The following is a 15,956-nucleotide window of genomic DNA, read 5'->3' as shown; positions in this document are numbered from 1 at the left end:
AAACTGTGACGTGTTCGATATCGTGAAGCTATACACTCGTACTTGTTAAGAACTACTAGTACTATTAGTATGCTCATCGATCTGATATAAAGCGCGATAACCGATTCACATCGTTACAGACACGAGTAATATTCGTTTGAGATAACAATACATAATGCGTTAGGAAGAAAATTTTTATTATAAAAGGCATTGGCGACAGCTACGAATTAACGATAGAAATGTTGTAAATTGAAATGCAGAGAAAAATGACAATCACAAGAATTATTTTCCAAAATTTGATATTTACGATTCGTGTAATAAACGAATAAAGTTGTGAAAATCGTTCTTTGCTTTCTTGAGGTTTTAATCGGAGTTGGCCAGTTTGGCTTTCGGAACACTCGTATACATTGATCGCGTTCGTGTCACGAATCATTGGTCAAAGATCAAGCCTTATTTAGTTAGTCAGCTGATATCTTTACAACACCAGACGACGTCTCAATGGGCCACTTGACCTTTTGATCCAGCTAACTGCAATACTGGCGAACCATCGAAACACGCAGTTTACACTCGAAAGTTTCGAATAGCCTTTTATTTTCTTAACTTTTTGGCGCTGAAACGAAGTTAGTATCGTTTTTAGATAACTCTTCGGTGCTTTCGATCTGTCTTTCTTTTTCACTGTACTTTTTCTCTTTGTCTCTGACTGAACGTACGGAATAAATCCAACGAGTGGCATGTGTTCTGCTTACATCGAGGTTCCGTGTAAATTCACGTGGGTGCAAAATGATGTACTGAATCGTAAAACACTTGCATTGGGTAGGGGAAACTGCGTCGTTGGCACCCCTCCGTTAAAGACAGTCTGGAATTTCGAGGGAGGAATTTCACGGTGGAACGCCTTTGCACGTCGAAAGAACGCGAACGCGGCCGAAAAACGAACTGGTGGAATTGAAGTTCGAATTACCGAGGCAGGATACGCGTAGTTTCGCGCTACCGCGAATAAATGGAATTTTAGAAGAGCCTGGAAAAAAAATCACCGACTCGAAATTGGCGGAGAACTCTCTGCTCATGAATGAAACCAGCTACTGAAACCTCTTCCGCCTCGGTCTCGCGTTAATTTCATCAATTTTGTGGCCAAACGCGAAATAGTTCTCGCATAGACAATTATCGAGGAGAATCGATCCAGCTGTTTGTTTAACGTATTTTACTTCCATTGCTTTCAGTATGGAATTAAGTGGGAGAATAATTCTTTTCCAAAACGATACAATTCCGTGTAAACAAAATAAATTACGACGAGAAATCGGGTACCGTTCGTTCTCTGGCGAATCTCTGCGTTGGGAATTCACTTTGTTTATTTTACAAGCGTACTTTACATGGAAACAAGCAACATTTTTTCTCTGACGTTAAACAATAAACCCGTTCAACGTTGCGAGAGGGAATTTCCCGTCTTTCAAAAGTGTTTAAACGAACCAAGAGGCAAGAGCTCGCGAACTAATCGAGACACAGAGCTCCGAAAGTTCCGTCTGTTACATCGTTTTATTCATTGCAGGACTTCGGAAAGCAGACAAATGAGCGAAGAATTTTTCTCCAGGAATGCTGGATTACCGTGGATCTTCTTTCATAATTACATTCACAAATGCCAGAGAACTCCGCTTTCTGATAGTTCTACGATTCTTTTTTGTCAGTTTCTCTGCTCTTCTCGTATGTGAATTCACTCGATGAATCTTTTAGCAGGCCGAGTATAGTCGCTCTCGAGGCAACGAGTTTTAATTATTTACGTGTGATCGTGTGTCCTGTAACTAACGTGCGCAAAAAAAAAAAAAATCCCGCCATGGGAGACGTTATTTGTCAAAAAAATTATTCCAGCGAATTTCCACATTCCATTAACGACTAACTTCGTTATACGTTCGGAAAAAGCTGACCGTTTCATAGCGATGATGCGTAGTTCATTTAAATATCCGAACACGAAGGAGAGACGTTATTTTTCAGACTGGCTCCTATTTCAAGAATTGCAAAAACGAGGAACGAGCTCGACCGGCTGCGACGAAACTCCCGCCCGCTTCCGATATTACCGTGAACGCGGATCATCGATTGCGCTTCCGAAACGATTTCAGATAGAATTTCGCAGATGCGTGTGCACCAACACGAAAAACCGAAGGCAATATTGCCTCGTTCGTTCTCCTGGTACATCACTACTGGTTCAACAGCCGAGAGGATAAATATTATAACAGGCTAAAAATCGATGCTCTGTCGATCAATTTGCAGCGGGCTGTCGGATTTAATCGTTTAGTAAGGAATAATTCTATTTCCGGCGATAAAAGCGAGATGGTATCGGAGAATAAAAGTACGTAATACGCGGTAGTGAAATACGGATTGTAAAACACTCGAAGTCAAAGTAACTTTAACAATGGAATTAAAAATATACGTGTAAAATATAAGCGAAACGAACGTCGTGATGAAAATGATGTGTGCGCGCGTACGAAAATATATATTTGAATATGAAACGTAGAAAACTTGTATGGGCATATTACGTGCGTGGAAAAGACTTTGTTGAAATTTAATTGGCACTGCAAAGAAATACCAATTAGCATGATTGCAATGACCTGGCTCTTGTATCTTTGTTTTTACACGTCTCAACGAAAGTTTTAGAAAGACACAGAAGGCAATGAAATATCGTGCTGGGACAAATCTTATTACTTCATCCTTTTGAGATCAAATATAGTACAATAGGTCTCAAAGTAAGCCTCAAAAAGATTGCTAAATTTTTGCAATTTTTCTTGTATCAATAAGATCCTTCATGCTATAAGATTCCGTGAAAAATAGAACTGTATATTCTATTTGAAAAATTATGCTTACCCTAGCTTTTGAAATATGTTTGAATTATATCCCATATAGTCCATATTGTTATATTAGTGTGGTCACTGTTGAAAGAAAAACGAAAGGATTAAAACAAAACATTCCAACGAAAAACATATCTTACTTCAAAGATAGAATTATAGCCGTAATTATTTTATTTTAGATCGAATGTATTAACGACTGACGCGCGTTACAATAATCGGGACCTTTTTTCAGATAGAATGATATAACGTGTGTAAAGTGTTCCCAGATTACAAATATAGTCTTAGTTGATCAACTTGTTCTTCGAATGGACCGTGAAGCGCATTAAAATTTCCAATGACGGTCGATACCGAAGTCGCGGTAGCAATTAACGGCCCCAGTAATCGTGCGGTTTGCAGGGGAAAAATTAATTGGGCCATTTTTCATGCGGCATACAGTGTAGAGGACGCGCATGAAGCAGGAAGTACACCACGCGTGGTTTGTTACCACGAGAGGTATCGAGCAATCAAGTTAATGAGGAAAGAGGAACGGAGTCGATGGGAGGAGAGCGAAAAAGAGACACAATGAGGAGGGCCTTTCACCTAATGGTTTGAGAAACGTGCTCGTTGGCCCGCGCCACGCCATTTATGGCAACACGGCCGAGCTCCGCGACGATTTTCATCCGACGACCCTCCGAATTGCGTTTCCTCCTTTTGTCCCCGATCGAGTAGTAACGACCGTGTTACACTTACCCTGCGTCATCGATGTGCAGCTTCAGGCCAATCTTCGATACGCATGTCCACTTTAGAATTTTCGAAAATTTCCTCTCGTTACGACTCGGTTACGTATCCTGAAACGCACATAGACAATTGGCAAGTTAGAGTCGTTTATAACATGAATTATTATATCATTTATAGCGAATTAAAATGGAAATAACAAAAAAACGTAACCAGTGTGTTTGTATAGGAAATTGGAAAGAGATCATCCAGGGTTGAAGGGTTGTCACGTTCACGACGTATGATATACTTTTATGTTAAGTTGAAAGCTGCATCATGCTACGAATAGCGCAACTCCTTGTCGCCTACCAAAATTGTTTCGGTAAACTATGATAGATTATTTAGAAACTATGAGCGGTAATCAGAATATTAATTGCAGCTTGAAATTACAATTAGAGTAGACGGTTCAAGGAACAATATACTAAACTGAAATTAATCTCTGTTATACAATTGTATTATAGTTGTTGCTTAAAATTATGCCAACAGATATGTACATATAGGTACATATAAATACACATAAATATAAATATGTAAAACACATGCAACGACAATATTTAATATATATCGTTACCTTTTAATATTTTATAATGCACTAGTTGCCCGCTCACAACTTTGCCCCTACAGCATATTGATTGATTATTATATATTTATTACCCTCTTTTTGGAACATCCTTTAGGAGTGGAATGTAAAAAAAAAGCACTCACACACGTGTTTGTTTATTTTTGATGGGAAGTTCATATGCCGAATTTCAAGTTTACAGACATGGTTATCCTCTGAGAAAAAAACTTATCCCTTTTTCGCTCCCATAAGGATTGCATTTTTTGCTCAAATACGTGTTTGTTTATTTTTAACGAGGGGTTCATATGCCAAATTTTACGCCTCTGACTTTAGTGTAACTAAACCCGTAGAAAAATTTGTATCATCCTGTTATCTCTTTAGGCTCCGTATTTACAAATATCTTTTTTCATCCCATGCATACATCATAGAAAAAAGTATAATACATCTCCAAATTTCACGTTTCTGAGTACAATGATTTAGTCTGGGCTTTGATAAGTAGTCAGTCAGACTTTACGTATTGGTATACAAATAATACGTAGATAAATGTATTCAAATTTGTACCTAGGATAATATATAGTCTACTCATTATCCGCGATTACAGAAACGTTTTCATTTTGTTCAATAATTTCGTTTTATCTGTTTTATAAAAAACGGTCGACATCTCGAAGCAGAAGAAGGAGCAGAGGCTCGAATTGTTCTTTTTCGATTCCACAGCTTCCTTCGTCCACCTCATATTTTCTATCCTGTCCACTATTTTTCGCCGTGCACACAGAGAGGTTCGTCCGGCAATTACGTGCGGTTCGGTCCATTCGACAAATGTACTTGAGACATGCAGTCACTTTCCAACGAAACACGAACGCAATTCTTCCCCGCAATCGAACGATTCAATGTAATAGAATCTTTCTTTTTTGTCGAATTTTCGTGAAATATTTGCTAGTTCAGTGAACGAGATATCTGATATATTGTACGAAATATTCCTCAATGAAATCTCAACTTGCGATAAAACTTACTGCTACGAGTATTATGAATTTCCTAATACCTACGGATATTGAATTCTTTCTTATGAAACTAATGCTACTTTCTCTTATATTTTTATACTAGTCTTCTATAGATACAGTAAATGCGTTAACTCAGCAATTAGCAAATGATACGAAGCCGAGAATTTACGTTCAATGTACTCGTGTATAGCACGTTCTTCTTTCTTTCCAGATTATTAAACTTAACGTGGGTGTCTGATATCAAATACTCCTACGAATTATTGTTCACGCCCCTAAATCTTTTTACGACAAACGAACATATTTCTCAAGTAGATAATCTTCGTGTAAGAGATGATACAAGAGGTGATCTCTATATAATACCTTTAGTATTATCCATTGAGGTAATCATGTTCAACGCTACAATCGTCAGAGTAATAAAAAAAAAAAAATCAATTCGTAATTTTTCATTAAAATTTTATAAATCTGTAACATTACGTGGTTAAGAAGATTGAAAAATATAAGAATTCATAGAATACACGTAGTATGCAAAAACATATAAAATACTCAAAGTCCTCGTTTTTCTCCATCTGTAACTAAAGTCTATTTCATCGATTTCTTTAATTACATAGTCTAATTCCATTAATCTCATAAAAATATATATAAAAATCCACAATCATAGATCTCCTTAAAATTAAAATAAATTTTTCATAAAACGTCTTAGATTATCTTTTCTACAATATGTAACAGCCCTATGGTCTTACACATTTTCTCACACCTTTGATACAGATTTTACGCTTATGGCGTTGATCATTCCCCTGTTAAGGGCCAACCGAACGATACGATTATATTCACCTCGTTGTAAAGAAGAATCGCGATTCACGATGGTTCATGGAGCGAGGAAGGAATTTGCCTTGGAATTAACGCGCGCCATCCTTTCGAGTCGGTAATACGCCTGATGAGCCACCCTTAAGCGCGAATCGTCAGCCGATTTCGTGACCAAGAGCGACGCGACACGGGCTACAAATGACGCCTGGAATAGCGTAAACACCGTAAGCTGGGTGCGGCGTGTAAACGCGATCAGATTTACGACCGCGGTATTTACCGCGATAAGCCACGACCCACTAATGCGAACCGTCTGTAGCAACGCGAGGATTGAGCGTTGAACACGCTACTCTCGTGGACAGAAACTTTTCTATGGGGGAAGAGAAATGCTCTTTGGATGGCGCAGACGTCTCTGATGGAGACCTATAAACCGGCTGAGAGAACTTGAACCGTTCAATTTCTGCGATAGTCGTCGAAAGTGCAACAGAGGAAAAATCTGTATTTCTTTCGCGACATAAAAACTCTCCGAGGAAAGAGTTGTAAAATACAGTACAGCTCGAGGATAACGATGAGAAATAATAGTTCTAAAGCAATATCGAGAAATAATTACTCGATCGGCGATGTTTCTCAGCAGAGATTCATAGAATTTAATTTGTACGGAGATCAGTCAAGTAAATTACCTCTTCCCTTTAATTTCTATCGTATTAATTTCTACCTTAGTTATTACGGTATTTATCGTAATTTATTCGAAAGACATAGACAAGAAATGAAATACTCTGGAGCTTGCAAAAACTATTCAATGGAACTGGTTACCTAAAAAGACGAGCATTTAAAAAAAAAGAAAAAACGAGGAAAAGACTCGAATTCTAGCTGAATCTTTCTTAATTTCCTCTATAGCCTAATACGTTGGAAAATAGCAAATGAATGTACATAAGTTTACGTTAGCAATAAAGAATATTTTTGTTAATCGTTCATAGGTTCTTAAGCGAGAGGAAGTAATTCAGCGTTGATAACTAATGTACGTAAATATAAAATATTCAAACGACCAAAACGAATTATCGTTTATCTATATAGCGAGTAAACAGATGCATATTCATACCGCGAGTGCAGGAACTCAAAGCCTCGTCCGTTTCTGCATTATCCGCGACGCAGAAGAAACGAGAAACAGAAGGCGAATCTCACGGGTCGCATCTCCTCACACAGCACGTACGCAGACTCGTTTCACGATATTATGCACATCCAGGGATTCCTGTCCGTGTCGAAAATCGCCACGAAACACTGATAAAATTCGATTCCATCGGGAACGAATAAAACTTGACTCCCGAAACTTTTCAACTAATAAAAGAAAGAACAGCGTCTAGACGGTGCAAACAGTCTCCGACTGGTCCACAGGGATTCCAAGAAATATTGTATTTAAAACATAGATGAAGAGATGATTAAAGTATACATCGTCGATCAATTCTTCGATTATTTCACATTTTTACAAGGAAATACTTCTTTCTGTCAAAACACCAAGTGGCATAAAAATCGAACAATTAATAAAAATGGACTCACCATATTTCAAATGTATACTAAAAATAAATAGAAAATAAGAACAACGAAGAACGTTCAATTTTCACGTATTAGATATCATTAAACATCCTAATACCCATAAGTAATAGCCAGCAGTACTTGCTATTGGCCGAAAGCTCGAATCAAAAAAGGCGATTCGCCAAACAAAGATGCGAGCAGAGAACACGAAAACAGGTAAATAAGATGAAAGGGTAGCTGAAGTTTTTTTCTCCCTCTTGCGACCTTCTAAAGCACATCGATCCACCTCTTATTCGTCAATCGTCAACAATATCCGAGTTTTCGATCAAAGGATCCTGGATGCTCGAATGCCGCTTGGCCGAATAAAAGAACGCTCGTTGCTGAACTATTTGCCGATGATCGTCCAAACTCCTTTTTGCGTCGCTTCGATACCTCCTTTATTGTTTTATGACCCTTTCAGTGGATCGCTTCCTTCTTAAACGGTTGAACGTTATCCTACGTTATTTTCCTGTCTGAAGCTCCGTATGGTTAAATTACGTTATTTGAGTCAGCTAAACTTCAATATCTTACAATTTAACCTTAAACAGTCAAATCATTTTCTTGTTTTTAACATTTTCTTTTGCTCGACCTAAAATGCACGATGATTTCTCATTCCCTCGTTATTATATTAGAGACTAATGCCGTCTCAGAGTATACGACCAGTTTCATCGTTCTGTGTAACGTTCAAGACTGAATTTTATAACGTTGAAGCACAAGTGAGTCGAATAACTCTATCTTGTTATTACTATATCTTACTATTGGGTCGGCAACTAAGTGATTGCGGATTTTATCATTAGGTGGTATTGGCAAATTCCGCAATCACTTAGTTGCCAAGCCAATAGTTTCTCCTACTTCAGGTACTCTATATCAAATTTCACGACGAGGTTCGATATCGATTCGTACGAATCTTCGAACGATCAGCTCGTCTCGCGTCGCTAAATCGTCCTCCATGAGCGAGTCAGCTGCATAATTCGTTCGTCTCGTAGCGCGGAGATCGAAATCGTTCTTTTTACCGCGACGATCTCTCGCGTTTGTTGAAAACCGCGCGAAAGAAATTAGCCGAATTCCGAAACAAAGGGAACCTTTATCTCGCGAATTTTTAGCTTCGTATATTCTTGCCGCTGTTTCGGGTTTTGCATCGCGAGCAAATTTGCATGGAAATGTTAGGCTTTTAATTCCAACTCCGAATCGCTGTATAAAGCGATCTCTCCGTTCTATTGATTTTCGGTAGCTGATTTTACTGGCAGTTGCCGCGGGTAATCAAATATTTAGGGTTTTAGTCGAAAGATAGATTCATCACGTTGGATCATACACACCTTTCTTTGCGAAAATAATATTTGGTTGACAAAATGTGGAATTTAATACTACAATTATTAATTTTCAACCGTTTATTGTATAATGCGTTAAACGCGAATACCGTAGATGGGGCGTTGAATGAATATGTACTTTGAAATAAACATTAATTAGCCGCTCTCTGTTGAATATGTATATGTAAAATTTCGTCGCGAACGGTATTTCGCGCTAAATTCTCGGCAATATTAATTAATTAAATACGATGTACGTCGACCGGACCAATTATTCAAATAACGTTTTATCGAGTCTTTTTTTGCCAAGGGAAACGTGTTTCGCGAAACACGTTCGGTCTCATTGGAGGACGTATCTCCCGGCAAGACTTCGTAGTAGTTTTCCTCTTTTTCAGAAACTCGCTAATAAAATAGAGCGCTGTAAGAGAGAATGTGTAACTATACGCCAAGCGAATGGACGAAACACGGTTAACGGTGTCGCGTCCTCGCAGTTACGGGCAAAGAAAAGGAAATTAAACTCCTTTACAACTCAATCTCCATATATTTTGGAGGGAGAAACGCGATCCACTGACTCCATTCGCTTAAACGCGACCATCTTTTCGTATCTGTTTTTTTTCATTTTCAGAGCCAATCGATATTTCGAAAAGCTACAGCTACAGATAGTTTTCAATTGTTTCGAGTGGTTCAACTAATGATGAAAACGAAAACGCGGGTGGAAAAAAAGAAAAAATAGGTGGAGATCGACCCTTTCAGCATTCATCAATCAAATTGAAACGCGTTTCGTGTAACCCTGCCCGTGACAACTATCGATATTTCGATGGAAAAGTTTCCTTCGAACGACGACGTTCTATTGTAGGTACGGATAATCGCTCATCGCTTTAAACCGCGCCACGAGCAGATACCGCGTCTTATCGACGTTCGTAGTTCGCACAGAAAACAGCAAACGTATAAACGATCCAACATTCCCTCGAAAAAGCCTTGCCATCGGCGGAAAATACCATTTCGAATCAAGATCTTACAACGCCCTCGTATGTACAATCGCTCGACTCGGGAACTTTGAAAGCTCTTCGTCTCGATTCAAACTCCTCAAAGAAAGCGTACTTTTTCAAAATTTTCAGACAACGCTCGCACACGAATCTCCGTGACCCGGTACCGAAAGAAACTTTCGTGGAACGTTTCCAATTTTTCTACCACGTTGCTTCCTCCTGATGATACGTACGTATCGCCGCGTTTCCACGGCTTTTAACCAATGGCTTTCCGACTGCCTGCCTCGACAACGAGAAGACTACGTAATATTGACCGACTTCGTCGTTCCTAGTATTTCCAGCGCCGATACCCTCAGTCCGCCGAATGTGTGCAGGTTTCAACGTAATAGAATTTTTCCTCTACGACATACAATTTTTAGAAGCAGCAGAATCGATCGATATTTCTTGACACGACGTGCGCTAAATCAATTTTGAAAACTGATGCTACGTAGCCAGCGTCATCAAACAATATAGTGGACACTCGAGCGTAATTTTGCCGGCCAACGGCGGCAGCCAAGTAACTACGTTACAAGGGATTTCTAGGTGTCCCTAGCCTCGGTTTCAGGGAAATTTCAACGCGAGCAGTCTCCAGAGTGCAATTCACTTACATAGCTAATACCTGGTGCCGTCAGCCGAACATCAGCTGCGAGGGCAGATTCTATTAAGGAACGCTAGACCATCTTATCAGTTACAACTCCCGTAGGATTTTAGTTTCAAAAGTCTTGGTTAACTCCGCATTCAGGCACACAACGACGCGATTGTAGAACCTACCCGATGAAGATACCCGCTGCTTCGATTCATTAACAAACCGCCGAGCCCCTTTCAATTTTACGCTCGTAACATTTTGCACCGTTTGAGAATGATATTTCGAACTGGCGATTAATCATACACTACTATACCTCGAATTTTTATCTTTGAAACGTATTCTCGTTTTAACAAATAAAAGGATGTTTCGATAAAGTCCGCTGGAAAAAATTAAAACGAAAAATAATGCATTTCCCCTTTTTCTTTTTGATTTAAAAAATTTATTAAAAGACAAAAAGATACGATTGAGTATCCGTGGAGTGAGGTAGCCTTTTTTTATTTTAAATCGTTCTTTGATAGCATGCAGAAAAATAAATGAGAAAACTATTCCAATGAAGCTTAAGAGACAAACCTCGGATATTAGAAGAAATTCGCTAACAATAAAGTGGCGTAATACAGTGGAAAGCATAATTGAATTATAATTTGTATAAATTATTTCTTATCGCTGTTAACATCTACCCTCATACACCAGCCCCTGTGGCCTAATGGATAAGGCATCGGTCTCCTAAACCGGGGATTGTGGGTTCGAGTCCCACCAGGGGTATAATCACAATTTCAAAATTAGCATTTTTATTAACCTTTACATTCCCTAAAATAATTTTTTCCAATTATGTACCTTTGGGTAATTTCAATTTTAAAAGAAAACACGTTCTTTAATTTTCAACTCGTTTTACGCGCGCTAAATCTAAAATGCAATTAAGACAATCCTTAAAGCTAAAAAACTTATCGCTACGAATATACTGCGATAGATGCTTAGTATCACAGACGAATAACAAATATTTACAACGTCAAGAAAGATACTTAGGTTACTTTTATTACGTTCACTTTATGGATTCGTTGATATAAATGGTAATAATAAAAAAAAAAAAAAAATAATTTACATAAATCGTGGCTAATGCTTCAGTTATTCGCTTCATTGCACGTTATCATTTCAATACAGGCACGTCCTATGATATTATCTCGCTTCTCTTGTGTAACATCTAGCTAACTTTGCGATTTCATAATAACAGCTCATCAACATATTCCGTATACCATACGCTATTGTAATATCAATTTCTAATAATTCCATTCCCCATACGTATGAGCAAAGCTGAATATATAAATAAATAAACAAATTACACATGCAAACAACCGTATCGGATATACTTCCGTAATTTCAATAATACCTCTTACTGTATTGTCAACGCGTATTATAAACAAATCAACGTGTTACTTTAACATCGATACAATATACAGCGAATGTAACGCTACACAAAAACGGTGACAGGATTTCCCTACTTTTCAATCCGCTGTGCACGTGGACATTTTCTCCTTTGCGGATTTTTGTCGACGAGCGGAATCAGTGTGGGGCCAATTATCGCAGATTGTATGACGGGTTCGCGAGCAAGATGGTTAACGGCGCTTCAATTGGTCTAATCGCAGTCACTTTGCCGGGCAAGTCCCCGCCGGGCACCGACGTTCACGACCCGTTTATTAAATAAGAGCAAAGGCCACGAACCATTTGCAAAGTGGGACGAATGGATTAGATTTCCTGTTGCAATTCTACGCTTGCATACGTCCGCCTTCAACAACGACTAATGAATGCACCGATGAAAATCGCTCCATTTGGGCGTGAGATCGCGTTACGTTCCTCCGCGGAGAAAAATATCGTTAACGATGATAATGATAACAATAACCATTTGAGAATATCAGAATCAATAAGCTACGGCCGATTCTTTCCGAGCAATTTTATATGGGAAACTATTGTTCGGATATTGCGCGTGGTATTATTATACGTTAATTAATTCGCGTCGAAAGTTTCTAGTTTATAAATTTCTAATTATATTTAGTAGAAACATATCCTTGTTTCTATCGAATTTATGACTGGCTGCTACACGCTTGTGATGTGTTAATGTGAGAATAGGTTTGGATATCTCTCGTTTGAAATGAAAATTATGGTTTAATATGATTGAAAACGAGAATGCTCGATGCAAATAAATTCCGAAATATTACGAATTATATGGAACAAAGTGTTTCCTTTTGTTTGATTATTTCGGATAATAATGGACAATGAAATATAACGAATAATAAGCTTTTGTGTAAGAAATGGCGGGAAATATTCGCCCGGAAGGTAACTTGATAACGAAATGTTGTATCAGATCAGCAAGTAAAGTAAAAGTTCATAAATGTTATCCGCAGTATGGAGTAATTATTCAAACGAAAAGATTTCTTCAACAAAAGCCAACTGAACATTAGATCAAACCCCACACGACGTGTATCGTTCGCGACGTCACTTACAAATTGACGTGTGTCGATTTTCTGTTTTTGCTATTACTAAAACCATCTAATAAAGCAAGTGCATACTCTCAACAAAATTAATACCGACCGAAGTAATGTGTTATTCGTTATATGTGTTATTACAATAACCTAGATATAGTACATCAAAGTACACATTACAGGACCATTTTCACGAATGAACACACACACACGACAATCAATTTTCCCTCTATCAACAGAGCGACGAACCCTAAGCAAACTATGGCCGATGAAACGCGAGACGAGTTCCCTCGTGAGAGACTCGACAAATTTTTCAGCAGAAAGATCTTGTATCTTTGCGAGGACAACGAAGTCCTCCGGAGAACCTAGGGCCAATTGGAAGCCGTTTTCTACTCGTCCTGGAAGTCACGAGAACGAACGGTGACTAATAATACATCGTGAGTCACGACATGAACCGTGACATAACCTCGAATATCCTAGTCCTCTCGGCTTCTCTTTTCTCTTACTCTGTCTGTCTCTCTCTCTCTCCCTATATATATATATATATATTTTTCTATCCTGCGTTGATAGCGGAACCCTTTGCCTTTCCCTTTCTTATGCTCACCTACGCGAATCCTCGCCGACTGGCGGAACAGCTTGTAAAATATTAGAACCCGGTGAGCAGCCTCGACAACAAATAATCAGTCGCTGTTTCTCCTATATCGCCGTGTAGGCGGAAGCACTATTATCTTCCTTTCGAATCGAAAGGACCGATGAATCGAACGTCGATCGTTTCGTAGACTCAGCTATACAAACGACCTAAGGCATCGTTGTTGTTGTCTCATTTTTCTCGTTGATCGTTAGTTGAAGGGAAATCGTAAACTTTAGAAACGAAGATATGTACATAGAGTAACAACGTCCATAAGTCACGAGACACTTATTAGTACATTTAGAATAAGCATACACAGTGGCTGACGGAAGTATTTAGAAACCTTTTCCGAGTATAAGTCACACAGAATTGATCAGAGAAGTCATATCATAATGAACTTCAGAATTGAAAACTAAACAGAACCGATAACATTCGAAAGCGTTATTTCTAAAAATTTATCTACGATTTTACTACTATTCGTTTTGTTATGAAATTTCTCGTTGTTATACAAGAACATTCATTAACTTGTAATTTATGTAACGAATAAGTTTCATTAACGATATTAGCTCAATTGTGTAAGAGAGGCTAGTATTATAGCGAACCTCGATTATCAGGTATATTATCAGGTTACTGTATGTTATACGTGACGAGGCAATTCGACAAGAATTATATTATACGTTAATAAACGAATAAAAAGTAAATGATCTTCTCTCACGTAGAATTAAAAAACAAAAAAAAAAAAAAAGCACGGGTCACGAGCAGTTCGTATGATCGATGTAGCATGATAATTTTGTTCGAACGGTAGCGAGTGTAAACAGGGAAAAAATTACCGGCTAAATTAATTCCTCAACATCGGTGCTCTTAATAGCGTCGCTAATAGGTATCATTCTGATGCGAGCGTTACGAGAGCAACGAAAGATTCTTGTCGGCGCAGTTAGTCGACATTTTAACCTGGTATGTTAGCTCGTTACACTAATTAGAGAGCGGAAAGCCTCTCGAGTATCGGGCGTTGTATCAAGGATGAGTATCGCAGGAAAATTTATCTCCGAGAGTACATCGTGTATTGGTCGATCGACGGTATCTGAATCGATTCCTCCTTGTGGCTTCTAGAGCGGAACTCTGCGTTCGTTCCACGAACGGGAAGATGAACGAGAAAAATCATTGAATAGCCCGACACCGTGTGTTGCTAATACTAACCGAGCGAAAACGAGAAACAAAGTTGTTCCTAGCGAAGCTACTTCACGTGGCGAGTTTACCGTTGTGTACTATGTATCTGGATCGATGCAAACATTCCACCAGCGACCTCGAGATGTTATTAAAATAATTATCGATCCTCGAGGCTCCGATTCTCTCCTGCTTCGTCGGACTAGAAGCTTTCGGACGCGATACGAACACGTATAGTATATACGTACCGAGGGATTTTAGTCGTTCGGGTCTAAAGTAAATGAGTTTAATTAAGATTTTAACGTATGAAACGAAACTAAGGAAGCTAACGAACACTAATGCGCGTCTATAGTCTGCAAAAGGGACAACTGATGGTTTTCTATTTCCTCGGAAGACGAGAAACGATCGACTGTCGTGTTTTAACGCGTGTTGCTCAACGACGAGACAACTCGTCACGCGACGTCGGTGTTCCGTTGAATGGAAGACACGATGTGATAAAAATCAGTCGTACGTGATTCGGTCTTTAACGAGCTACTTTCACGGCATTTCTCTGCTCTCACGACCGCTTATTTGGTTCATTGTGCAACTTGAATCGTCCTTCGGGACCTGCCACTATTTACACCTCGGCTCTTCGTGTTCGCGCATTTAAATCGTACGCTCTGCTTTGTCTATGTTAGCAGCGGAAACGCGAGGAGGCAAGCCAGCTAGTCGATGCAATACACGAATCAAGAAGTACTTTAAAGGAAACTTTTTCTTAAGGTTACACATTGACAGTCGGCCTTCCGTAACTTCTTGATTAAAAGTGCTTCTGCGAAATCGTTTCGCCTACTACGCTAACGCCGCCGTACTTAGCCGGTAACTTTGTAAATCGTCGTTCACACGAAACTCAAGAAACGGAGGAGGAAGAGATCGTTCGGTGCCTGGAACGAGTTCCAGCAAGCTGGAGGGGATTTCCCTAAGGACTTGTAGCGCGTAACGAGTAATTCTTTCTCGTGACACACATCTCCGAGAGGGATCGAAACTTTCCTCAAACGAGATTTCTCTCGTCTACCATTGGATAAAAGGGGAGCCAGGCGCAGCCCCCCTCCCCCATGAAAACTGCATGATGATTAAAAACGTGGTTTAATCGTCTAGAGGCTTTTCGCCAGTGCCGCTCCTTTCGTTCCCGTTTACTTGAATTTTCAGACCCCTCTGCTGAGACTACGCCGCTCAAATTATACTCCCACGGCTATATTTCAGGACGGTGGCGTTCCCCTATGCTACCTTCGAGTACCTGCAGATT

At 39.2% G+C, this 15,956-nt stretch overlaps 1 protein-coding gene, 1 long non-coding RNA gene and 1 other non-coding gene across 4 annotated transcripts in view; 2 read left to right on the top strand and 1 right to left on the bottom strand.

Annotated features, from left to right (window-relative positions):
* The window catches only part of LOC126869081 (uncharacterized), a 78,488-nt gene that overhangs the window by 22,623 nt on the left and 39,909 nt on the right, over nucleotides 1-15,956 (top strand). The gene's annotated exons all lie outside the window — the stretch shown is intronic.
* LOC126869069 (CD151 antigen-like) overlaps nucleotides 1-15,956 on the bottom strand; it is a 91,119-nt gene that overhangs the window by 60,015 nt on the left and 15,148 nt on the right. Inside the window, exons 2-3 of one of the 2 annotated variants that reach the window (XM_050625236.1) lie at nucleotides 3,543-3,640; nucleotides 2,830-2,894 (exon numbers count right to left, since the gene is read on the bottom strand). In XM_050625236.1, coding sequence (XP_050481193.1) covers nucleotides 2,830-2,873 — 44 coding nt within the window. In that variant the 5' untranslated portion in view covers nucleotides 2,874-2,894; nucleotides 3,543-3,640. The remainder of the gene's footprint in view (nucleotides 1-2,829; nucleotides 2,895-3,542; nucleotides 3,641-15,956) is intronic. The other variant, XM_050625237.1, reaches the window with a different exon arrangement.
* Nucleotides 11,098-11,170, top strand: Trnar-ccu (transfer RNA arginine (anticodon CCU)). The gene has a single exon. It is a non-coding gene; the product is annotated as a tRNA-Arg (tRNA).

Source organism: Bombus huntii, chromosome 8 (assembly GCF_024542735.1).
Source record: "Bombus huntii isolate Logan2020A chromosome 8, iyBomHunt1.1, whole genome shotgun sequence".
NCBI lineage: Eukaryota > Metazoa > Arthropoda > Insecta > Hymenoptera > Apidae > Bombus > Bombus huntii.
This window is presented reverse-complemented; position numbering and strand designations above follow the sequence as displayed.